Source organism: Xenopus laevis, chromosome 9_10S, assembly GCF_017654675.1.
Source record: "Xenopus laevis strain J_2021 chromosome 9_10S, Xenopus_laevis_v10.1, whole genome shotgun sequence".
Classification (NCBI taxonomy): domain Eukaryota; kingdom Metazoa; phylum Chordata; class Amphibia; order Anura; family Pipidae; genus Xenopus; species Xenopus laevis.
Window position 1 is genome coordinate 95,776,802 of NC_054388.1, and position 25,793 is coordinate 95,802,594.

General features: G+C 40.6%; 1 protein-coding gene across 2 annotated transcripts in view; it reads right to left on the reverse strand.

Moving 5' to 3' along the window:
- trrap.S (transformation/transcription domain-associated protein S homeolog) overlaps positions 1-25,793 on the reverse strand; it is a 129,429-nt gene that overhangs the window by 9,277 nt on the left and 94,359 nt on the right. For both annotated transcript variants that reach the window (XM_018239165.2, XM_018239166.2), the window contains exons 61-67: positions 23,272-23,473; positions 21,161-21,325; positions 16,007-16,097; positions 12,436-12,635; positions 12,080-12,341; positions 5,957-6,182; positions 1,223-1,440 (exon numbers count right to left, since the gene is read on the reverse strand). In XM_018239165.2, coding sequence (XP_018094654.1) covers positions 1,223-1,440; positions 5,957-6,182; positions 12,080-12,341; positions 12,436-12,635; positions 16,007-16,097; positions 21,161-21,325; positions 23,272-23,473 — 1,364 coding nt within the window. The remainder of the gene's footprint in view (positions 1-1,222; positions 1,441-5,956; positions 6,183-12,079; positions 12,342-12,435; positions 12,636-16,006; positions 16,098-21,160; positions 21,326-23,271; positions 23,474-25,793) is intronic.

Consider the following 25,793-nt stretch of genomic DNA (forward strand, 5'->3'; position numbering starts at 1 on the left):
GTTGGTAAGAGGTAGAAGGAACCAAATACAACTCTTCATTTAATGGTCTGTGATGCGCGGTCTGATAATTAGAAGCTAATTAACACAATATGCGTCACACACAGTCTTCTCATTAGTGAGCTGGAGCTGGTACTTTGCTTCCATTTAACTCTAGGGGAGACGAGCGCAACCTTCTACATATGCCGGCTCTGGCAGAGGAGGGTAGAAATAACCCACTCGGAGACGGAGTTGTTAGGGGGCTTCCTAATTCATTATTTTGTAAATGGGAATGTGCTAGCTGGTTCATTCTCAAAGCCCTCACACCAACTTGAACTTTTGGTAGTTTTTCATGTTGCTTTTTATAGCCTTATTTCGTAGTGTATATATTTATAGAAGAATATAAGATTAAAAAATAAAGCAACTCTTTGTATGAAGTACATAATATGTAATGCAGATGAATATCAGTCTATATACTTAAAAGAGAAGCAAACCAAAAAGCAAAAAAACCCCTACCCCCTACCATACATAGACCCCCCCTCCAGCCTAAGTGTTACCCCGGGCAAATGCCCCTAACTTTTTACTTACCCCTCGGTGCAGATTCAGGCATCGGAGTTCACGGACGCCTTCTTCAGACGATTTGGTAATCTTCGGAATGAGACAGTCGCTTCGGCAATTTAAGCGAGTTTGGGCGCATGTGCAGTTGTCGCGATTGCTCCAACAATTGCTCCAACTGCACATGCGCCGCTCCGCCAGTCTCATTACGAAGATTACCAAAGAGAAGAAGATGGTGCCCGTGAACTCCACTGGACAGAATCTGCACAGAGGGGTAAGTAAAGACTTTGGGGCATTTGCCTGGGGTAACACTTAGGCTGGGGGGGGAGGGGGGTCTATGTAGGGTAGGGGTTTTTTTAACTTTTGGGTTTGCTTCTCCTTTAAATCAGACAACTCCAATATCCACTGGCATATACTGTGTACCCAACGTGTAATGGGAAGGATTTATCAGCAGGAGGTGCAACACAAATAGCCATAGTTGCTTATTGTATACAGAAAAGTCAGACGTGTAGCAGGGAAATCTCATTAATAATGGGGTGGACGACGGCTAGCATGAATGAATGATATACAAAAATAAAACCACAGGAATAGGAAGCCTATATTAAATTTCCTTTTTTGCGATAGTTCCCCTTTAACTAACAAACGTGTTCACAGAAAGTAAAGCAGCACGGAGGAATAACGGAAGATTTACCAGTAAAGAAAAGGTGCCTCTTTGTTGTTTCTTTTCTTTTCTCCAGACAAGGATTTAGAAGGCGAAGCAGCTGTAAGACGCGCTCTTCCCTGCGTGACTCGGTCAGGCAAGCATCATTCATTACCAAGTAAGGATAAATCTTCCCATTATGGCCTCGGATATAGAGTCTCCGTGCAGCGGTGTTGTGCTTCTGAACGATCTCCACTCGAGGCATAAATCTGTCCAGAGAGAACATGAAAATAATCTAACTGCAATTCTTAATAAAAACCACTAAAATGATGCAAGGAAGAGTTTATTAATAATGTGCTATGAGCGATAGGGGTAATCCAGAGGCTACACGGAACCCACAGCTCATAGTTGACGATTGCAAACCGATTAATAAACTCACAGAAAGAAACCCCTTTGTTTCTCTTGACTATCTGGCTTTATATCATGTACCAAATCCACTATTTGGAATTCGGCCGAATCCTCGGTGAAACATTCAGCTGAATACTGAGACGAATCCTAATTTGCATATGCAAATTAGGGGCAGGAAAGGAAAAAGTTAAAAAATCCTCTTTTGTTATGAAAAGTCACATGATTTCCCTATCCGCCTCTAATTTACATATGCAAATTAGGATTCAGATTCAGTTTGGCTAGGCACAAGGATTCCACCGAATCAGAATCTTGCTGAAAAAGGCCGAATCCCGAATTCGGTGCATCCCTAATATCCATCTCTTTATATAGATACAGGATACAGAAACAGTCTGTCAAGTGCTTTACATGGCATGGCCAACCCTCCATGTCTGGTAGATAGGTAGGTAGGTAGGTAGGTAGGTAGGGAAATGGATGAGGTTGACCCATGTGATTGTTATCCATAGTTTACCATGACAACACAATGAGAATGAATTGTAATGTGCAACATAACAATAACTAGAAAGTATTTTGCATCCCATTTTGGGTATTTTTATTTGCCGTTTAATGGAGATAGCAAAAATGACATTTTCCTTTTGGTTTATTCCCCAGTTTCTATGAACATATTACTGTCTCTGGCTGTATAGTTGCTTATTACATCCTGTGTTTGGAGACCTGTTATCCAAATAGCTTTGAATTAGTGAAGGGCCATCATCCGTAGAGCAAATAATTCATTTTTTGAAGAAACTTTTCACTTTCTCAAAAAACCGCAGCAAGAACTTTACGGTAACAAAGCCCCCGAATCCGCATTGGTGGCAGAACAACCCTATGGGTTTATTTCATGTTTAAATTATTTATTTTTTTAGCAGACATACCCCCATATGTAATAAAAGGCACTAACTTTGCACAGGAGCAGTAACCCATAGCAACCAATAAGATGCTTGCTTTTGAACAGTTGACCAGTAAATTCTACCTGCTGATTGGTTACTGCTCCTGGGCAACATAACCCTCTTAAAGGGGTAATTCACCTTAAAGTTAACATTTAGTAGGTTATATAATGGCTAATTCTAAGCAGCTTTTCAATTTGTTTTCATTATTTATTCTTTATAGTTTTTACATTATTTGTCTTTATCTTCTGACTCTTTCCAGCTTTCAAATAGGGGTCATGATCTCATCTAAAAAACAAATACTCTCTAAGGGTCAGGGCACACCCTCAAATTAGGGGAGATTAGTCGACCAGCGAAGGAAACTTCGTACGACTTCGGAGAACGAAGCACACAGAGTGCCATCCCGCCGGCGACAGGGCCGGATTTACATAGTGGGCGCCCCTAGGCCCACTCCCGTTCGTCACCCCTGTCGCCTCCAGGGTAACAGGAGCAATGGGGATTGGCGCACGGGAAATTAAAAAAATTATTGTCTCTCCTTCGCATCCCCAGTGTTTTTGAACAAATGTGGGTGTGGTTGGGCAGCATGCCGCCCCCCTAAAATCCTGCCGCCCTAGGCCCGGGCCTAGGTGGCCTTTCCACAAATCCGGGTCTGGCCGGCGATTTACATTGTAGCCAGCGGGAGGCAATTAGGGGAGATTAGTTGCCCCGAAGAAGAGAATATTTGTCGCCAGGCGACTAATCTCCCCAAATGTGTGCCCTGACCCTAAGGCTACACGTTTATTGTTATTACTACTTTTTATTAATCACCTTTCTATTCAATCCCTCTCCTATTCATATGCCAGTCTCTAGGGTAATTTGGGCCCTAGCAACCAGATTGCAAACTGGAGAGCTGTTAAATAAAAAGCTAAATAACTCAAAAACCACTACTAATAAAAAATGAAAACAAATTGCAAATTGTCTCAGAATATCAGTCTCTAGGTCATACCAAAAGTTAATTCAAAGGTGAACAACCCCTTTAAGGTACTGAGATTTAAATTATAGAAAGATCCCGTGTCTGGAAAACCCTACCCAGGTCCCAAGCATTCCAGATAATAGATCCTATACATGTATTAAAAGCCCGGTACAATAAGACGATTTGATCAAGCAGACCAGGAGCCGTAATCATAAATGCCATTCTTCATATTGGAAACAGCTCTCTTAAACTTGCAATACGTGAAACTGTAACTCTATGCCAGCAAAGGTATTCCCATGTACAAAGCACCATTTTTGATGAAAAAGGTTGAGGCTACGGCAGCCTTTTTAACTTTTAGCTTTGGATAGAACAGTTATTTTGGCAGGCTGATTTAATTTACAGCGCTATTAAACCCCTTGAGAGATAACGCCGAGTTCATATTCGCGGCAGAAGTGAGGCTTGAACATTACTATTCACTGTAATTTCATCTAAATATAAAAGAATCTGTACGAACAGGAAGAGTCATTTAATTCCTATCTTGTCAAGTAATTAATGGAAGAACTCGGTTTCTGATCTTTTTAATACGGATTGAGCCCAGAAGTCCTGAGATGCTAGAAATCCCTATTACTTGGACAGATGTAATAAATCCAAAGCAAGATGCTCCTTCAGTGTGCCAAATAATAAACGGGAAATAAGAATTGCAGGGGGGGGGGGTAATTTTTTTTGACTCCCTTGAATTGAACCCCAGCAATAACAGTTATACTCCTTGATGTACGGAGAGGGTGGAAAGGGTTAAGTGGCAGATGCCAGAGGGAATCTGAAAGAATCACATACACACAGACAAGCACTAGCGTGTTAACATGTGCCTTGTCTCCCCAGGGGCCACAGCTTAGGCCGTTCCTAATTACCACAATGATGTAGATGTGCGGCAGAATGACTGCAGGCTTTTATTTACAAGGGAGAAATGTACTAAAGAAGACACAAGATAGATATATATATATATATATATATATATATATATATATATATATATATATATATATATATAGTGAATAAAGTACCCCCTTTTGTAAAATATAGGGATATTATAAGTTACCGAGGAGTTTCATGACCATATAAAAACACAAGGCCGAAGGCCGAGTGTTTTTATACAGGTCATGGAACTCCGAGGTAACTTCTAATATCCTCATATTTTACAACTGGGGGTACTTTATTTATTATAATACACAAATTTCAATGAGTCATGTGACAGAAATGACATCAGAACTCACCGTTTATAACTGATGACATCAGAACTCACCGTTTATAAGGATATAATTTACGGGATATTCATGGCTTTTGTGTATTATATATATATATATATATATATATATTTGCTCTAAAACAAAAAATGCTCTGTAAGGCTACGAATGTATTGTTATTGCCACTTTTTATTTTTATTTCTCATCTTTCTATTTAGGCCCTCTCCTATTAAAGGAAAACTAAACTCTAAAAACAAATGTGTCTAAAAATGCCATATTTTATATACTGAACTTATTGAACCAGCCTAAAGTTTCAGCTTGTCAATAGCAGCAATGATCCAGGACTTCAAACTTGTCACAGGGGGTCACCATCTTGGAAAGTGTCTGTGACACTCACATGCTCAGTGGGCTCTGAGCAGCTGTTGAGAAGCTAAGCTTAGGGGTCGTCACTAATTATCCAGCAGAAAATGAGGTTGGTCTGTAATATAAGCCCATGCTACAGGGCTGATTATTAAATTCTGATGCTAATTGCACTGGTTTCTGTGCTGCCATGTAGTAATTATCTGTATTAATTACTAATCAGGCTTTTATTGTGACATTTCTATTCTATGTGTACTGTATATTGTGAGTGGGTCCCTAAGCTCAGTAAGTGACAGCAGCACAGAGCATGTGCAGTGAATCAGCAGAAAAGAAGATGGGGAGCTACTGGGGCATCTTTGGAGACACAGATCTTTACTGCTAAAGGGCTGTGGTTGCCTTGGGCTGGAACAGAAGCAAAAAGCCTACTTCTATAGTTAATCTTTAGTTCTCCTTTAATATCCTAGTCCCTTATTCAAATCTGTGTAGTTTCTAGGGTAATTTGGATTCTAGTAACCACGGGAAATTTCTGCCTGCACAAATGCTCATAACCCTATTTATGTTGGTATATATTAATTATATATATATATATATATATATTTTAATAGCTAATCAGATGCTCCCGGTGACTAACGTGGGAGGCCATTATTTGGACGTGTTGTATTCTTTGTGATTCAGCAAGCACAGATGCCCTAGAACTGTCACCAGATACGGAGAAATGAGAAAGTGCTACCAGAACAATCAAGGAGAAGGTAAATATAAAAGGGCACCCAAAATGGCAATGTTAATACATAATTGATCAGAGTGTGACAGTACAAGGTCATAGAGTGACACAACTGTGCAGTAGAACGAAGAACAATGGGCAGTCACGCACCAAATATCTAATAGTTAACGCGGCACTTACCGGGCTATTTTGATGTAATAATGTGTAGGCTTAGGCATGAGGAACTCCCCGGGTATTTCAACCTCTGCTGTCTGAGCGGAGAAATTGCTCAGGAAACGGCATTTTTCTTCAATGAGGAAAAACTTCGGCAATTGTTTCGTTTTGGCTTCGAGAATTTTGATCCATTTTTTCAGCTTGGAGATGAGATTGTGGAGTTTCATTGAGCCGGGCACACTAAAATCAAAGTCTAGATAAACACAGAAACAATGCGAAATAACGGGTTTTAAATATGAGAAGCACACATTTAATAAAATACAGAAAAGACAATGCCAACTAAAAAAAAAAGGGGAGGGGGGAAGAAAAACTGAACTATTTAGTTTCCACCGAAAACAGAATTTTAGTTGGATGTAAATGAAGCTATTCAATTCCCAAGTCACTAAAACAGCATTTCTTTGCCATATTCAACCATCAAAGCCAAATTCTGGTGAATCAAGACTGGTCCAATGGCTGGGTCTTGCATGAGGCTCCTGCAATGCAGTCATCTATAAACCACCCGCAATGGCCAACATGGTTCTCTCGACTGAATTTTTCATACCACATCCACTTAGAAACTAAATAGACCTGAGGGAGATACATAATTGACTTTTGTTGCCTCCAGGCTTTTAGAATGGCATAGCATGGAGATTTTGCCTCGCCTAAGCTGCCATTTTATCTCATGTTGGTTGACTATAGTGTAACTGTCATAACCCTCCTTTTGTCATATAAACTCCTAAGAAAAAGGCAGAAGGGGGTTGAAAGGGATGAGGCACTGACAGCTGTTGCCACTCTGGAAAGGGAGAAACTGGTATAGGGGACCCTTTCATAATTGCAGACTACATTCTTTTCAAGTGAACAGCACCCTTTAGGGCAGAAAGACACGCGCAGATTTGGGGAGATTAGTCGCCCACGACAAATCGCCTTTTCTTCAGGGCGACTAAGCTCCCTGAACTGCCTCCCGCCGGCTAGAATGTAAATCGCCGGCAGGATGGTAATTGGTGCGCTTCATTTTCCAAAGTCGCCCGAAGTTGCCTCACGAGGAAACTTCGGGCAACTTTGGAAAACAAATTGCTCCAAGTGCCTTAGTGAGGCAACTTCGGAAAACGAAGCGCACCGATTGCCATCCTGCCAGTGATTTACAATCTAGCTGGCGGAAGGTAGTTCGGGAAGGTTAGTCGCCCCGAAGAAGAAGATATTTGTCTCTGGGCGACTAATCTCCCCGAATCTGAGTGTGTGTCTCTGCCCTTAAACACAGCCTGTGATGACCTGATAATACCTTGGCAAATAAAAACATCTCCTATGAAAGCCCAGGAGATACCCATGTCTCTTCAGCCATAAAAAACAACAAGAATGCTCCACGGGCAAAGTTCTTTTATACCAAAGTCCGTGAAAAGCAAATGATATTTAAGGTTAAGCAAGCGAGAGGTTTCCGATTGTGATTGGGGGTTGAGCAGGGACACAGGCCCATTAAAGACAAGCGTAACAGATAAAAATTCCAAGCATTAACTACAATTGAATTTTGCAATAGTGTGCAAACAATCACAAGAACTAGAGGAGGCTGCATAGACACCTTTTAGCCCGCCGGTCTTCATCCATTAAATTTAATCATATGGTTCAGAACTTCCATTATCTACCATCATGCAACGGTTGTGCCTCACAGACTACATCATGAAATCCTTAATGGGCCCAATATATGTAGGTCATATATAAAGCTGGAAGCTACTTTTAAGTGAATCCCAGCAGCCAATTTCCAACTCTCAGCCTGTGAAATTCCAGAGAAGCTACTATCCGGCTAAGCGCAGTAAGTTAAAATGAAAGCTTTATGCATCGCCCAGGACGGCTGGAGATAATTTTGCTTCAGAAAAGGCATAAAATTGTGTTCAATGTGGGGGGTTTACTGGTGCTTCGATACAAACATTAGGTCTTTAGAAGGACTTGTAGTAACAGAACTGATACGCCAAGGGCCAATGAAGGCTTGCCATGTTTTACATCAAATTGGTTTTCCAATAAAGCTGAATCAATTCTTATTGATGCTTGCGAGAAACTGCCTGGTAACACCAACCACCCACTTGTGTTATTCTAATTAACACATCAAGCAAAACAATTTTTTTTATACCTATTGACACGGTTCAAAAATCTCTCTTTGAGGGTAGCGAAAGGAAATCATCAGTAAACTCACAACCGTACGTCATTGTTACTATTGAAAAAAAACTAAAATACATATTTTTAAGGAAATGAGAACATAGATGCTAAAATAGATACTGCATGTAGTATTGTACAGACTATGAATAAAGCTCATTTGTTTTTCCCAGTGTATTTAAACAAATAATTCCATTTCTGACAATATCACAACGTCCTCATACCACACCCCACTAGGTTATTTCTGTTAAAGGATTTGTTCAGTATAAATATAAAAAACTTGTTAAATAGATAGGTTGTGCAAATTTTTTTATAATATAGTTAGGTAGTCAAAAATGTAATGTATAAAGGCTGGTGATTGGATTTCTAACATAATAGCCAGAACACTACTTCCTGCTTTGCAGATTTCTTGGTTTCCAATGATTGGTTACATTATGATTATGACAGTAACAAATTAAAGCTGTGGCCAGGCATTTATTTTATAATATATAATTTATAAAAACTTACGGATCTCCATCTAGACTTTAAGGTGAAATATTAGGTTGATCAGTCTGTATGAGATTACACCATGATGATCAGACCAAACAGAGAATTGGGACAGTCAGGTGCCTGTACCGGGTCATGGTCAGACATCAAACTGCATTTGCTTGTACTTTCTCTGAATGATCCAATCTCTTGCATGAAGGACAACTCCATTGCATCAAGGCAATGTAACCATAATGCATGTGGCCATAATGCACTAATATCCATATCAATTGGAAATCCTGCACCCAGACCTATTTCTACAAAATGGAAACTACAAGCAGAACCAGAAACTTCAGAGTAATAATTAAAGAAACCGGGGTGTGTGGCCACCAGCTTGATGTGAGAGGACACGCGTTAGCTCAGCTACGCTCCGGTGTCTCTAATTTGTGAAACCTACAAGCTAAGACACACGCTAACCACGGACACGGCAACCCCAGCCGCAGAGAACACTTATGGGACTAACTAAAGCTCAAAGACGAGCATCGGAGGTCGCAATCCAACTTGAACGGTATGCGCGCGAAGACAGACAAGATGCCGCTGAGGCCTTGTCAGCAGATGCCGCCCCAGACGAAGCAGCACTTGTGGAGGAGCGGTCGTTAGTGGACCTCCTGGCGGAGGTTAAAAATGCTTGGGACACCTGCACCGGGGTCATTACAACCAAGGTAGACTAAATTATAGTCGAAATGTCTATTTTCCGACATGACATGCAACGGATAAGAGAAAGAGCTGCCGCGACTGAGCAACCGGTCAGTGACCTCGAAGACAACACTGGGCCTATACCGAACCAAGTAAGAGAACTTCAAACGGCAGTCCACTCATGACAAAGCAAAGCAGATGATCTTGAGAATCGGCTGAGGCATAATAACATTCGGCTCCTTGGATTCCCGGAATGAGTGGAGGGTTAGTCCCCTGAGAACTTTGTGCAAAAATGGCTGATCAATATATTTGGGGTAGACTCCCTCATGGCCACGTTTTCAATAAAAAGGGCTCACCGTGTCCCCATGCGAGCTCCACCTCCAGGAGCCCCAGCTAGGCCTCTCATCGCAAGGGATAGAGATAAAATTCTCACCATGGCCCATGTTAAAGGCCAGCTACCATGAGAGAACGTGAATGTTGCCATATATCCGGATAACTCCCTAGAGGAACAAACTGGCTTTATGCCGGGTAAATCAACATCCTTAAATATCAGGCATTTATACTTGAATTTAACAACTCATCATGATAACGCAGGGCAGAGGGCAGTAGCGGCCTTGAATATCATTAAGGTGCTTGATACGGTAGAATGGCCATATCTGTGGCAAGTTTTGGGTAGTTTTAAGATTGGCCCTAAATTCACAACCTGGTTGAAATCACTATATGATGCACCTAAGGCCTCTATAGTTATCAACGGGATCAGCTCGGAAGGGGAACCAGTCACGGCTGCCCTATGTCCCCGCTTCTGTTTGCCTTGGCCATGGAACCATTTGCACAAGCTGTGAGACAGCAGGAGGGACTGACTGGGTGGCAATTGTCAAACAGGGAGGAACGCATACAGTTATATGCAGGCGACACCTTAATATATTTAGGAGACCATGGTCCCTCACCGCAAGCTCTATTTAACTTAACTACCAAATTTGCTCACCTGTCAGGCTTGGTAACTAGTCCACTTAAGTCATGAATATTACTAGTAGATGAGCCGCTTCCTCCAGCAGGGCTCGTCCCCACACAATTAACGGTGGTCGACCGAGTCACTTATCTTGGAATAGTAGTTAAACTCCCTGTTTCTGATTTTTATAACCTTCATTTATCCCATTATTAAAAGTCATACAGCATAAGGTGAGGGCCTGGGAATCCCTAATGCTGAGTCCAATGGGTAGAGTGCAGTTAATTAAGATGATTCTCCTACCCAAAATAACGTATATCCTACAACAAGCTCCCATTATGGTAAAAAAAGCATTCTTTACTAAGCTAGATACTATTTTCGGGCAATTGATCTGGACTAACTCCCGCACTCGCTTGAGCTTTAACTAGGGGGAAACTGGCAGGAGGGGTGGCTTTCCCGAATGTGTTCTTATATTTTCTCGCCACGCAACTCAGCCATTTAGCATCCTGGGTAGAAGGGGCAAACCATCAAACGTTATACTCTCTCCATAAGACCTTGCTGGGCGTGGGCCATTCCCCCCTCCAATGGCTGCTTAGTAAACAACCACAGCCCATGACTTATCTAAACCCAGTCCTACTTGTTATGAGGGTGATCTGGCAGAAAGCAATACAGGTGATCCAGTGCATTGAATTTCCTCAGCAAACCCCACTATGGCGTAACCAAGGCTTTCCTGGGGTAGCTATGCTGAAGTCTAACTTGGTGTGGGAGAGATGTGGCATATCTGAAATAAAGGATGGTTTTTGGTGTGAGGATGGAATGGTCCCTTTTGAGGAGCTGAGACGCTTGTTCCGACTTCCTGCACATCAATGGTTGCACTATGCACAGGTTAAAAGATGCTTACATATACAGCACAGTAAACGACCTATCCATATTGTTCAGTTGGATTTGATAGAACAAATCTCCCAAGGCTCCTCAAGAGGCCTTATATCAAAAATATAAGATGTTTGAGACTCCGCTGGTCACTCTTAGAGCGAAATGAGAAGGGGATATGGGTCAGCTAGAGGATGAAGAGTGGGATGAACGGTTAGCCTCTCCCCTCTGTTTCCTTAAGTGATAGGGATAGACTTATCCAACTGTATTGTATACACAGGGCGCACTATTACCCCGCAAGGCTACATAATATTATTCCCCTGAATGTCCTATATGTCACAAAGACCAAGCCTCCTTTGCATATATGCTGTGGGAATGCACATCTCTGGCGCCATTCTGGGCACTGGTACTCAACACGCTTGACACAATTCTAGAGGTACAGCTTCCCAGGAATATAAAAGTATGCTTATTTGGGATGGGGCTGAAAGACCTACTTACCTTTCATCAATGTTTATTTGTCAATAATTGTCTCTTTGTAGTCAAGAAAATTATTACGAGGAGGTGGAAAGACTCTCTTCCCCCCTCCTGGTCCACAGTGGGTGCTTGAAGTTAAAAATCTCTGTGCTTTAGAAGCACTTATCTACAAGCCCAGAGGTAGCCCCCTCAAATATGAGAAAATTTGGGGTAAATGGACAGACTGGGTAACTTAACTCATTGTACGACTGTATACTATAAGATTAATGCTTCCTACTATATACTCACATTCTGGACTCAAATGTAAGGACCTACTGTTGTACTCGATCACAATCTATGTACACTTCAGATGCATATGTTTATGGATATGATATCATTGTAACTCTGACTTTTGTGCTGCTTAAATAAAAATGCCTGAATTAAAAAAAACAAATAATTAAAGAAAGCAATTAAGCATATAAAAAAGGAGACTAAAACGAAAACAGCCCTTTTAACACAAGGTGAATATTATTGATTACCTGTCGTAAACTGGCTTTTCAGTTTCTGGAAAACTGGGTCTTGGGCCGTTGCCTGAGCTCTTCGGGCAAGAGATTCTGAGGCTGCACTTGAAAACATGTTAGAGACGTTGGATACATTCTCCAGGCCCACTCCGAATGTGCTAACCAGCTTTTTCACAAAGTTCAAGGTGTGAGGGGTTATTTTGGCGTCGGACACTGCTCCGCTCTTCTCAAACGCCACAGAATAGCATTTGGCCAGTCCCTGCTGGAGCTGTCTAAGAACCTAGAGAGCAATAAGAGGTTTTCTCTCAACTAGAAACCAGTGACAGACCGCAGCAATATTCTGAGCATGGACAGGATCTTCAAATTAAACTTACCTCTTCATGCCAGTTTTCTCGGAACCAGACCATCTGGTCTACAATTCCTTCCAAAGATGACAAGAGGGTGGGGTGTAGCTCTCTCTGCATGTGCATAATTCGGCTGCACCTCCACATGGGTGCCGTGGCTCTTATTGGCCCTGGATCAGAGGCAGAATGTGACTGAGTGCCTACAGAACTGGGCTGGTGTTGTCCAGAGTCTGAAAGAAAATACCCATGGTTAGTCTATAGATTAGTAAAGTGTTCCATAAGTCAAAGTAGCGAGGACATCATTGGCTGTTCTTGAACACTCAAAGAACCTGAAGAGGTTGAACAGGTTCAAAGAACGCGCGTCTGGCACTGGCAAAGTGTTTCATATGCTTTGCTACGAGAAACAATGCAAGGTGGTTTGGGGCTTTTTGACATTCCACGTTGTATGTTAAAGCAACACAGACATCATAAGCAGTGGGAATATTAGTTGCCATAAGTCTCAAATAAGGTTTCACTACTTTTTATAGGGCACATCAGCTATTACAAAAGCAAAAGAAAAATGTGTGCCTAGCAAACTAGAGCTCTAAAACATAGAACCATGCTCTGGGATACTTTATGTGAGAAAAGGGAAAATCAACCGAATACAGGCATGGAAACTGTTATCCAGAATGTTCAGGATCTGGGGTTTTCAGACAAACAGATCTTTCCATAAATTAGATCTTCATACCTTAATGGGGGAATGTAATAAAAATCGCTAATGGAAAAACTATTCGCAATGCAAAAAGTTTTGCCTTTGCGCAAACAAATTTTGCTTTGTGCGAATTTAATATAACTTTTGCGAGCCCGGAAACTGTTTAGCGACCACTTCCGACAGTGAAAGACCGTTTGCGAATTTTATAGTTTGCGCCAATGCGCAGTCAATGTAATAAAACGTCTTACTGAAAAAGTCGTTATGTTTGCTCCAAAAGATTACGACACCTTCAAGCACTTCTTATGAGTGCACAATTAAAATTCGAAATGCGCAATTAAAATTCGCAATGCAATAACAGTTGAAGGAACAATATTACATTGCGAGATGTGGATTTTTAGTCTAATTGGAGCTAATTGTTTTGCTCTTTGCAACTTTTATTACATTCCCCTGTAAGTCTACTAGAAAATACTTTAAACATTAAATAAACCCAATAGGCGGGTTTCAATTCCAATAATGATTAATTATATCTTAGTTTGGATCCAGTACAAGGTACTGGAAAAAGGAAATCATTTTGAAAGCTTTGGAGGTTTCTGGATAATGGGTTTCCGGATAAGGGATTCCATACCTGTATACTGATAAAGGGTATGTAATTATTTACCATCGATACAAAGGGATTATACGCACTATTACATCTATGTACAGTAAAATATGCTGGCATATGCTACCTATAGATCTGTATTCTATGAATTCCTCTATTTAGTTAACTTCAGTCATAGAAAACAGTGGACAACAGGGATGATAAATGGCAGAAGACTTCAATTTACCAAGGGAACACACACCACTGCTCAGATATGTAAATATTTGGTTCCTCAATAGTATATGTTACATATCCTTTGGAAAATAAAAATAGAAAAGGAACTCTTAACTCCCAAAATAAACAGGATCTCAAAGGTTACACACGAGGGCTGACGACCGTCAGAAAGTCAAAAAATGCTCAAAATTATAAAGAAAAAAGTACCCCGTAGGTAACAACCTAATCAGTATCCAGCATACGTTAAATCTCTTAGGATTTAAATAAATAAATTAAATAAGTAAGTTAAGGTGAAAAAAGTGCCCAATCAATTAATGAATTAATTGATCAACTACTTGATTTTAGAATAATTCATAAATACTATAAAGTGCCAATTAGTGCATAATACCCATTAAGTAGTTTAATTAATTATCATTCTCAAAATAAATAACAATTCATGGTTGAAATCAACCAAAAAAAGCTAAAAAGATAAAAATGACAAAGTTCATCAAAGGAGTGCAAATAACTGGGAAAAGATGCTTGAATTAGGTGAAGATTATTAAAAAACACATAAGAAAGGTATATTAAATTAATCAAGTGCTAGTATTTATATAAGTGAAGATTCACAGTGAAGCACTCCTTATATAAATACCACGTGGCGGCCATGGGCGCCGCCATTTTGGGAGCGAACGCCGGCAGGGAAGGACGCGCCGCCCGGAGCTCCTGGACCTGCTCCGGGCGGCGTCACAGACAGTCCTGCTGGGGCCGGGTCACAGGGGGTCGCACTGCTGGGCATATCTACGGTATCTACGCCGGCAGGGAAGGACGCGCCGCCCGGAGAGTGGACACAGTGAACCGTCCTGCAGCTCTTTCACAGGGCCCCTGGCGGCCATTGTTAAAAGGTCCTAAAGCTTGATTCCAAGTTTGCCAGCAGCAGAGTGCTATCTGTGGAGCTGTACATGTACATATAAATTGCCTTGTCACTCCCCTTTCATTCTGTCATCATTACGCCAGGTACATAGGGCGGAGAACAATGCTGCCTGGCAAGTTCTTGCTGTTGTCAGATAGAAACATGCCAAGCTTGTGACTTATGGTGGGAGTCACAGGGAACTCCAACATTCAAATGTACTGGGTGCCAGTATGTGAGGTTCAATGGCTATTTATAACCTGGCCCACACTGATCCTTCTCAGGGTAAGCATATTTTTGCAGTGTCATGTTCCTGCTGATGGAATTATGGGGAGGCTCTTTTAAATAGTTTTAGATAGATTTCTATGCCATAAAACATGATTACACATTTACACATTCACATTTTGAAATCTGACATGGGGCCCCTAGGCTTATACACGAGTCAATACATTTTTCCAGTTTTCTTAGGTAAATTAGGTACCTCGGCTTATACACGGGTCGGCTTATACACGAGTATATACGGTAGTTGATCAATTAATTCATTAATTGATTGGGCACTTTTTTCACCTTAACTTACTTATTTAATTAATTTATTTAAATCCTAAGAGATTTAACGTATGCTGGATACTGATTAGGTTCTTACCTACGGGGTACTTTTTTCTTTATAATTTAGAGCATGTTACATATCCTGTATTATGTTTTTCCAAGTACTTCGTTGTAAATAATTTGTATATAATACACAAAAGCAATGAATATCTTGTTAATTATATCCTTATAAACGGTGAGTTCTGATGTCATCAGTTATAAACGGTGAGTTCTGATGTCATTTCTGTCACATGACTCACTGAAACTTGTGTATTATAATAAATAAAGTACCCCCTGCTGCAAAATATGAGGCCTCGTGTTTTTATATGGTCAAGAAACTCCTCGGTAACTTATAATATCCTTATATTTTACAAGAGGGGGTACTTTATTCACTATATTATCCACTTAATGAGATGTATGTTGAGAATTAGAGCCAGTAAAGCTATCGCACATCAGAACAGGGAAGAAGGAAAACCTTTCGCAGTTGGCTAAAAACTTCCCCTTTTCATTTGAGCCGACACTTTGTTGGGCTGTGTCAGCAAACAGGAGGAAACCATGAAATTACTTTCTTTCCTAGGAATGAATGTGGGTAATACAGAGATTTGGCACTGGAAAATCCAAGCCTCACCACTTTTGTAACGCTCCCGCTGCTCTATCTTCAGGGTTAAATAGAGAGTCCGGATAGGGAAGTACACAGCTTGTGGATACACTCGCCCAACCTTAGGAGAAAGCACAACAAATGCGAGAAATCTTTATTTCCATGGCAGAAATACCTATTGGCAGGGAAACTAAAGCTTTGTGTTAAGACAGGTGAAAACAGCAAAAATATAAAGGAAATGCAAGCACAGAATACAGTACATGTACCTACAGCCATTTAAGGAAATAAAGAACAAAAAAATTTTTAAATGAAATATTCACAAATAATTATGACATATCGCAGATTTCCTGATTGACATCCCAGATCTATATAATGGTATCAGAGGCCTATATATTACATATAGGGCTGCTACCTTTGCCTGGTTAATGGCATTGCCATCAAATATGTTTTTATTTTCAGGCCAAGAAAATACTAGTCATGCAGTAAACAGTATTGTGTACTTGGACAAACAGTTAAGATCAACAGCTGTTGGACTTTGTTGGTTCCAGCCTCCTAGGGTAGGGGCAGATTCTGGGAGATTTAGTCGCCTGGCGACTAATCGCCTCTTCTGCGGGGTGACAATCTCCCCGAACTGCCTTCTTACTGCAACATATTATCAGGGGCTACCTTAGCCCCTTATAAGTTTCAGATAGAAACAATCAATGAATGTTGGACTGTTGTTTGGTTCAAGCCTCCTTAGAGGTCCTGCATTTTATATGGGGCTTCCTTAGTCCTTTAATTAGGGCAGAGACACATGGTCAGATTCAGGGAGATTAGTCACCCTGCAAAAAATCTCTTCTTTGGGGTGACTAATCTCCCCGAACTGCCTTCCCGGCAGCTAGAATGTAAATTGCCGCGGGATGATACTCAAAGCACTTCCTTTTCCGAAGTCGCCCAAAGTTTCCTCATGAGGCAATTTTGGCCGACTTTAGAAAACCAAGAACTCCGATCTCCCTGAATCTGACAGTGTGTCTCTGCCCTTAAGGTCACAAACAGGAAAATATTGTTGACGCTGAACCATACAGTAGTTCCAAGTACATCTAGGACAGCAACAGACTTCATCCTACTTGACCTTCAAGCTGGAGTTTCAGGTGGATCTAGGTGAACACATAGAAATTCTTCACCCTAAGTGACTTACAGGCTGAGCTCCCTCCTTATACACACACACACTGCTCCAGCCACACAGTTTGGGAACAAACTGGGTTAAATCATAATGAAAATGTATAACCTGAAGCAAAACTATATTGAAGATTATGCTGTAAAAATCTGCACAATTGTATTCTGGTTTTAATGCTTCTGCAGGTATAAGAACATCAGATATTATTACATGAACCATTTTTGCCATGGTAATAAGTTGCCTTCAGGAATGATGCCCGGTTGTGTATTAATAAGATTTCAGAAGCATCACGATACCTTGCAGAATAAGTTTTGAGAACCCAAAGCAAAGCAGACAACACTAGCAGAGACCAACACCATTTTTTCCAATGCCTGCTCATACACCCACTTTAGACAGCCAAGAGAACACAGAGATTTGCACCCTGAGGTCCACCCATCTGTTGCTGCACTACAACTCCCTACATTTCATGAGAGCTGGAGGGCAACTGGGGATCCAAGTCTACACCAGCTGGATATAAGCAAATTTGGCCCAGCATTACAGGAACAGCCAGACTGACGGCAAATCAGTTTATAATAAAAAATATAAAATACAGTGAACTGAGGCTGGCGGCCGGACTACTCAAATTCAGCTTGGCATTTGCTTTTCGGAAATCAGCATTAGATCAGCTTTTGCTAATCCTGGACTACGTGGGCACATAGTTCACCCAGATTCAGTTGGGGGGCCCAGACACGCTGTCACTGTTATTTGTCTGCACTTTGGAAAGCAAATGGCAACAGGCAATCTGTAGAAGAGCTGACTTTGCATATAACCAACACCTAGCACCGAGGGCAAGCAAAGAGCATCCGTTTCGATCAGTTTACTGCATAAATTCAGGAGACAGCAAATTAATATCTGCAAGATAGCAGCCCTCCGCAGAAATGCAGGAATAATGATACCAGTAAGTCTATAAGCAAGGCCGCAAATTCCTACTGTGCCTAAGGCTATGTACTGGCAGTGCCCATTAGAGAGTAACCTTATCCAGCAGCATTGAACTACTGCAGCCCAGAATTAAACGTACGGTAAGAAGAAACCACTGTAATGAGATCAATTGGCTGCTTTAAGGAGAATACAAAGTTAGGCAGATAATTTGTGTTTTCTGAAATACCGGCCCTCTAGGAGTGGAGGCATTAAAGGGGTTGATCACCTTCCAAACACTTTTTTCAGTTATTTTCAGATTGTTCCCCAGAAATAACGACTTTTTTCAATTACTTTCCATTATTTTATTTTTTTTTTACTGTTTTTCCAAAATTTAGGTTTAAAGTTGAATGTTCGTGTCTCTGGTGTTTGAGTCTGGCAGCTCAGTAATTCAGGTGCAGACTCTAAGCTGTTACAATTTTGCAACAATTAGTGGATACATTTCTCAGCAGCATCTCTGGAGTATTAGCAACTATTGTATCAATTCTTACAGCTGCCTGTAATGAAACCCAGAGATTCTGCTCAGCAGGGACAAAGATAGGAAATGTATCAACTAAATGTATCAATTTAGAACAGTTTATAGGGTCGGCGACCCCCCCCCGCTCCCAGAGCTGCTTTAGAAGGTGAAAAATGTTCAGAAAACCGGTGACACATAGAAAATAGAAAGTAATTGGAAAAAAAAGTCGTTATTTCTGGTGATCTATCTGAAAACAACTAGTTGTTTGAAGGCGAACCACCCCTTTAATATACCCACGTATTCTGGGTTCTCAGCCAAAAGCCAATTTTGTTTCAGAAACGTTGTGTCTTTTTCTGACTGTTCAGTGCAGGAGATCAAAGAGAAAGTTGGGACATTTCAGTAACAAACTAAATCTGTTCGTCCCTTTTTCTATTTCCCGCGGGTCGGGCGGGGTCAGTCTGACCTCGACCCCCCTTTCTGGGTTAAGCTCTTCTGACTGCTGTCCCCGCCTGTGACCTTATAAATGGTGGCTTTCGACTTTGAGCTTTTATAGACGTTGAGCTTTTATAGACGTGCGCCTGCTCGACCCGCCCCTTTTGTGACATCATTGGCGGGGCGGCGTGGGTCTATAAAAACAACCCGGAAGTCAGGCTCAGGCAGGTGCGGGTGGAGGAAGGGCGGGCGCGGGGAAAACCTGACCTGCACATCACTAGTAGGCATGCAAAACACTAGTCATGTATGTCAAAGGCAATTACAGTTTTTGGGTGGACATTACAGATCACTAAGATGAAGAACGCCCCTTGCCCAGAGAGTAGCTGATCACAGCGCCTGATTGTATAATAATACCTGTGTGTTTGTGTGGGGAGAGCTGATTTTTTCGCCTTTAGAATGCTGCACTATACACAGAGCAATCACTGTGAAGCAAGGCAATCGGTGCTCATTTCCATTTGCCTTTATGAAATAATTAGCATGCACTTAAGTTCAATAATATCGTCTAACTCACAATTTAGCTTAATCTAGTTACCGCAAGCTTTTAGGCAAAGCTTCATTTTGAATAGACTGATAAAAAAAGAACACAGTGAAATAAGGCTAATTTCATTCAGTAGATGAAAACTCCTCCCAGGGATAATATCAGCTATAAAAGGGTGAAGTCTGGGGGCTGTGAGCAGCGCTTGAGCAACTAGTCAGAAGGTCACAAGAAGCACGGCAGCCATTGTATCTTCCATCTCAGGAAGACCGTTTCATCACTCAAACTATATTACATATCTATACGTAGAAAAGGCTTGGACCCATTTCAAAAGGCAACTCAAAGGTCACAAGGAATAATGCATGTTATTCATAGTAAAAGCAGTACCATCCTGACGGTTCAGGAGTCCTTTGATTGTAAAGATCTTTGATTACAACAGAGGTGCCCCTAAAGGTCCTCATAGAATCAGTGGCTGGTCTCTCAAGCATGCTGATCAAAATTCAAGCATTCACAGCAAGCATGTACAACAGCCTTATTTGCACTGAGCATGTGCAAAGCCACAGGCTCCACGGACCGGGAAGGCCAAGATAAGAAAAGTGTTACAATTACTTAAAGGAGAACTAAAGCTTAACTAAGGAAGTGGGAGTGAAATGTTGTACATTATGGGTTGGGATTCTGTACCAGCCCAAGGCAACCACAGCCCTTTAGCAGTAAAGATCTGTGTCTCCAAAGATGCCCCAGTAGCTCCCCATCTTCTTTTCTGCTGATTCACTGCACATGCTCTGTGCTGCTGTCACTTACTGAGCTTAGGGACCCACTCACAATATACAGTACACATAGAATAGAAATGTCACAATATAAGGCTGATTAGTAATTTATACAGATAATTACTACATGGCAGCACAGAAACCAGTGCAATTAGCATCAGCATTTAATAATCAGCTTATATTACAGGCCAACCTCATTTTCTGCTGGATAATTAGTGACGAGCCCTAAGCTTAGCTTCTCAACAGCTGCTCAGAGCCCACTGAGCATGTGAGTGTCGCAGACACTTTCCAAGATGGTGACCCCCTGCAACAAGTTTAAAGTCCTGGATCATTGCTGCTATTGACAAGCTCAAACTTTAGGCTGGTGCAATAAATTCAATATATAGAATACGGCATTTTATGCCATCTTATTTTTTAGGCTTAAGTTCTCCTTTAAGTAGCGGCCAGAATTGCTACAAACTGGAAAAAATATATCTTTAGTACTCCAGATATTGCTCTACTTGCTTAGCAACGTTAGCAGTTCTATGTCTGCAAATTTAGGGCACAACAGGTCCCCTGCACTAAATAGAAGATGTTTTTGTATAACATTCTGTAGCATATATTTAGGAGTTTAACCCCCTTCAAATAAAGCAGTCTACTCTTTATGTAACATTTATTTATGCTTGGAAATATCTAATAGTTTTAATAACTATTGGCAGAAGATCCTAAAGGCAAAACTGCTTTTAGCTGGAATCACTTTTCTTCCACAGCAATGACAATTTGGGGGCACAGACAAATGCACGCACAGACTATTCAGACTTTTCTCTTTGTTACATAAAATAAAAAGAGTGGGCATTTTGCGTTGGCAGAGCAATTTGCTGAACTAAGTTGTCCGTATCCTCACCTGACTGATTAGGTTCAGGAGGAGCTTTCCCTCTGAGCCAACGAGACATGTAAGCAGCTGTGGGATCCATGCCAGCCACTGGATTGGAGGGACACCAATACAATACTTATCTACTGCATCTGCCAGAGTGTTCTTGTCATCATCAAAGCTCAGCAGCCAAAGCACCTGAGGTTGCAAAGGAAAACATGAAACACAGAACTGAGATAAAAATGGATAAAAACAGGTTTATTATTCACATGCTCTATTAAATATATCTCAAATCCTTTCTGCAAAATAGAAGATGTAATTTAATGTGAACTATTTTACCACATCTGGGAGTGCTTGTAAACCGGAGAAAAATTATAACACAGGCAGGGCACCAAAATATCCAATATATGTACACAGAGGGCCACATTTCTAGGCACCGCTTACGTGACAAGCGCTGGCCTAACAGCTTACAGAGGCCTCCCAAAATTGGAGTTTTAGTCCTACATTTTGGGCTACTTAAAGGGGATCTGTCACCCCAAATTTTTTTTCCAAATTTTATTTTATCATGTTAGTCAAGCAAAATTATCTTTAATTATTCAGTATAAATTTTTTGAATCTTGTTTCCATCAGTCTGGGAACTGCTTATTATAACAAGCAGGCAGGAGCCATTTTGTGGACACTGTTATTAAGACAAGCCTTGTATCATCTCAGAATCTTGTTTGTGCACCAGAATGGGGGACCTGAGATCCATCCGCATGCCCTGGTTACACAATTAAACAGTGAAGAGAACTGAGGGAATGTGGGGAGAGCAGTGACATCTAGGAAGTGCTGAATGGAAAGTGAAACTAATTGTCTGCCCCGCCTCTATGCCTAAGGCATAGAGGAGGGGCAGCCAATATTTGATTGAGAATTTTAAATGCGTTTACAACAGCTATGAATGTTTTAATAAAAAAAAGAACTTGGATTTCATGTTTAAATTGAAAAGGACTTTTATTATACAGCTTTTTATGTCTGGATGACAGGTCCGCTGTTAAAAAATTATTTCCAACAGCTCATATCATACATAACATGGTCCATCTAATACTTTTTTTTCCTCCATTAATCAACATCCGTAGTCTCCCTTGCATAGCATTTATATGGTTGTGCGCTTGCGAAAATGCTTTAATTGTAAGCACACAGAGATATGCAGGCACTTACAAAAGCATGCGTGTATAGGGCAGACAATATTGCTGGCAGATGGATTGAACCAATTTTTGACCAAACTAGAATTCCTGTTTACTGCAAAATGCTCAGATTTAGAACACGTATATTGAAATCTGCAGATTTTGCTTTGTAACTCAGATATTTATTCAGTAAAAAAAGGAAGATCTGACCATTTGTACCAGGCTTTAGACAGTAACTTTTTTGGAAAATGTTCTGCAAACAAACATCATTATTCAAAAGAGACTTGTTCCTTACACTGCACCTCAAAAGGAATCTTAAGGTTGGGCAACTCTGCTGCAGTTAGTAACGTACCTAGTTAGTTGGGTTGAAAAAAAGACACATGTCCATCATGTTCAACCTTTTAACTTTTTTTTTTAATCTGTCTGCCAGTTGATCCAGAGGAAGGCAAAAAACCCCAATCTGAGGCCTCTCCAATTTGCCTCAGAGGGTGAAAAAAATCCTTCCTGACTCCAAAATGGCAATGGGACTAGTCCCTGGATCAACTTGTACTATGAGCTATTTCCCATAACCCTGTATTCCCTCACTTGCTAAACACCATCCAACCCCTTCTTAAAGCTATCTAATGTATCAGCCTGTACAACTGATTCAGGGAGAGAATTCCACATCTTCACAGCTCTCACTGTAAAAAAAACCCTTCATTTATAGCCTACTGGCTCTTTTACAGGATAATAATGGAAACCCTCCTAGATATGTCTTATTTGGAATTGCTCAGACACTGGAAGTCCTCTCCTGTCCTGTCTACATAGGATTTGATTGTCTCAGTTTGGCCCTTTGCTCAAGTGGCAAACAAAGCAAAGATCAGTTTCTGTTTTTGAGTGGATACTCATATATGGCCAGTTTAACATCTTAGGATAAGAATATCTTGTTTCAGGAACAACATAACAGTTATACTTTTTAAGTTGAAGTTCCCTCCCACTTACTTTTGCCAGATATTTTCTTGACTTGCTCTCATTTTGGTGACGGCAAGCATGAAGGTAGCAGGTGATGGCCGAGACACCCAAGTGCAACTGGCGCTCTTTAACGAAGATGTTTTCCAAATAGTCACCCCACATTGCCCAGGCCTTGACCAGCACATCATGCATCTGTACGGCTGCTGAAAAAGCTTTATTTGCATCATCAGACCTAGGAGAGAAGGGTTTTCTTAGGCGTTTCGGTTTTTACATAACAATGAGCAATGACAAATAATACAGAAAAAAAGCCTTCAACCATTTGAAAAATCGTAAGTTGAAACACACAGCCCTTTCACATGTGTTTAGCATCATCCAACATTCAAAGAATGGGGACCACACTTCTACAATGATTCAAATGATCAGCCTATGGGATTGGCATGGGTGGCCAATGTCTATTAAAAGGAAAATATGTGAAAGATAAGTACTATTTATAAAGATGGTATACAGTTATAAAATCGTAGACTTGTCTTTATGCATGTAAATATTCTTCTGTTATTTTAATTTGTCCTGCAGTTTTTAACGCTTAATTGCTGAGCTCTGTCTACAAAAAAAGCAGCTTGAGGCCGGCATACTGGACATTGTTAGCCTAACCGAACAGCCGTGACAAACGCTCTTAAAAATGTTGCCATGTTTATCTGACTACCTCCATTAAAAAACAGAAAAACAAAGGCAAGATAAACCTACATGGAGACAGAGGCTCATTTAAAGCTCATTACCATGCCGCATTACTAATTAGCTTGCAGTGAAAAACACCAGGCCAGATCTATGCTGAAATCTTTTAATGTTCTCCATGGTTTGTCTGTCGTTATGGCTGATTAATAGAACTATTACTGGCTCATTTAGGAGTCCTGACTAATGATTTCCCCAAATATCTATAAAGGCATATTTGTTTACAAAATTAAAAATAATTATGAATCATGTTTTTTGGGAACTTTCCACATTCTCGTTGTTATGAGGACTTTGTTTTTTTTGACAGAAATGGACAAGGGAAAGGCAGTACTGTGCGGTTTACAAAAATGTACTTTTGTTGTGTTTTTAGCACTTTGTAAGCAATACAGTTATGGGACCTGACTGCGGTTTCTGGATAAGGAGTTTTTCCTTAATTTGGATCTCCATCAAAATAATGAAACATTAATTAAACCCACTAGGATTGTTTTGCTTCCAATAAGTATTCATTTTATCTTCAAGTACAAGGGACAATTTTATTATCACAGTGAAAAAATAAATAATTTTTTAAAACTTTGAATTGTTTGATTAAAATGGAGTCTATTGGGAACTGCATTGTTTATAATGGAATGAGGCGATAGAATTCATCAACTTTCAAACAAACGATTTATAATGGCAAACAAGATCAGTGCCTTTCCTGGTAGGAGAATGTAGCATCAACAGATGAGCGAGAGGAGACAAGATTCAAATAATGTATACAGTATAATTGAAGTTTATTTTGCTTGACTAACATGATAAAATAGGATTTGAAATATTTTTTTTTTGTAACTGGCCCTTTAAATAAGTTAGAGTGCTTTAACCTGAAGTTCAAACAAGACTGGGGGAAAAGATTCTAAAAAGCAGGGTTAATATGTTATATTTCTACATAAAGTGGCATCCATCTTAATTTGAAAACTGCTCAGCTATTCAGAGCTGTGCTTAAAATAAGGAAAATAACATTTATAACTTTTATATACCATGTCAGTGGTATTGTCCCCCTGTATGATCTTCCCTTTCCTTAACTAGTTTTTAAATTATTAATAAGCTGGGGGGGTTCAAAAGTTACAGCTTTTTACCTGAAATGCCTTTTACCTGAAATGCCGTTGGCGTAATTCAGAAATAAAAGCAGTTTCCTGAATTATTTACTGTAATGGTCACTTTTTTTTAATGCTCTAGTATTTTATATAATTTCAGTGCTGAAGAACAGTTTTTCCAGATATGATGCTTAAGTAAATACAATTTAAGGGTGTAGAGCAGGGTCCCCCAACTTTTTTTTTTATTCGTGAGCCACATTCAAATGTAAAAAGAGTTGGGGAGCAACACAAGCATTAAAACGTTTCTGGAGATGCAAAATAAGGGCTGTTATTGGCCATTTGATAGTCCCTATGTGCACTGGCAGCCAAGAGTCTATGTTTGGCAGTTCACCTGGTTTTTAAGCAACCAAAATGTGCCTCCAAGCCTGGAATTCAAAAATAAGCTCCTGCTTTGAGGCCACTGGGAGCGACATCGAAGGGTTTGGGGAGCAACATGTTGTACATGAACCACTGGTTGGGGATAACTGGTGTAGTGCATAATTTTCTGTTTTGCTTTTGATGTTAGTTTGCCTTTTATTAAATACACACATCATGAATTGTTTAAGCTGGGAGTGGCTGCCTGTGGGCTGCTGGGAGTTGTAGAGCAACAAGAAAAGCATTGCATATCCTGACATGGTCCCCATGAACAAAGCCTATCCTGACATGGTCCCCATGGGCAAAGCCTATCCTGACATGGTCCTAATGGGGAAAGCC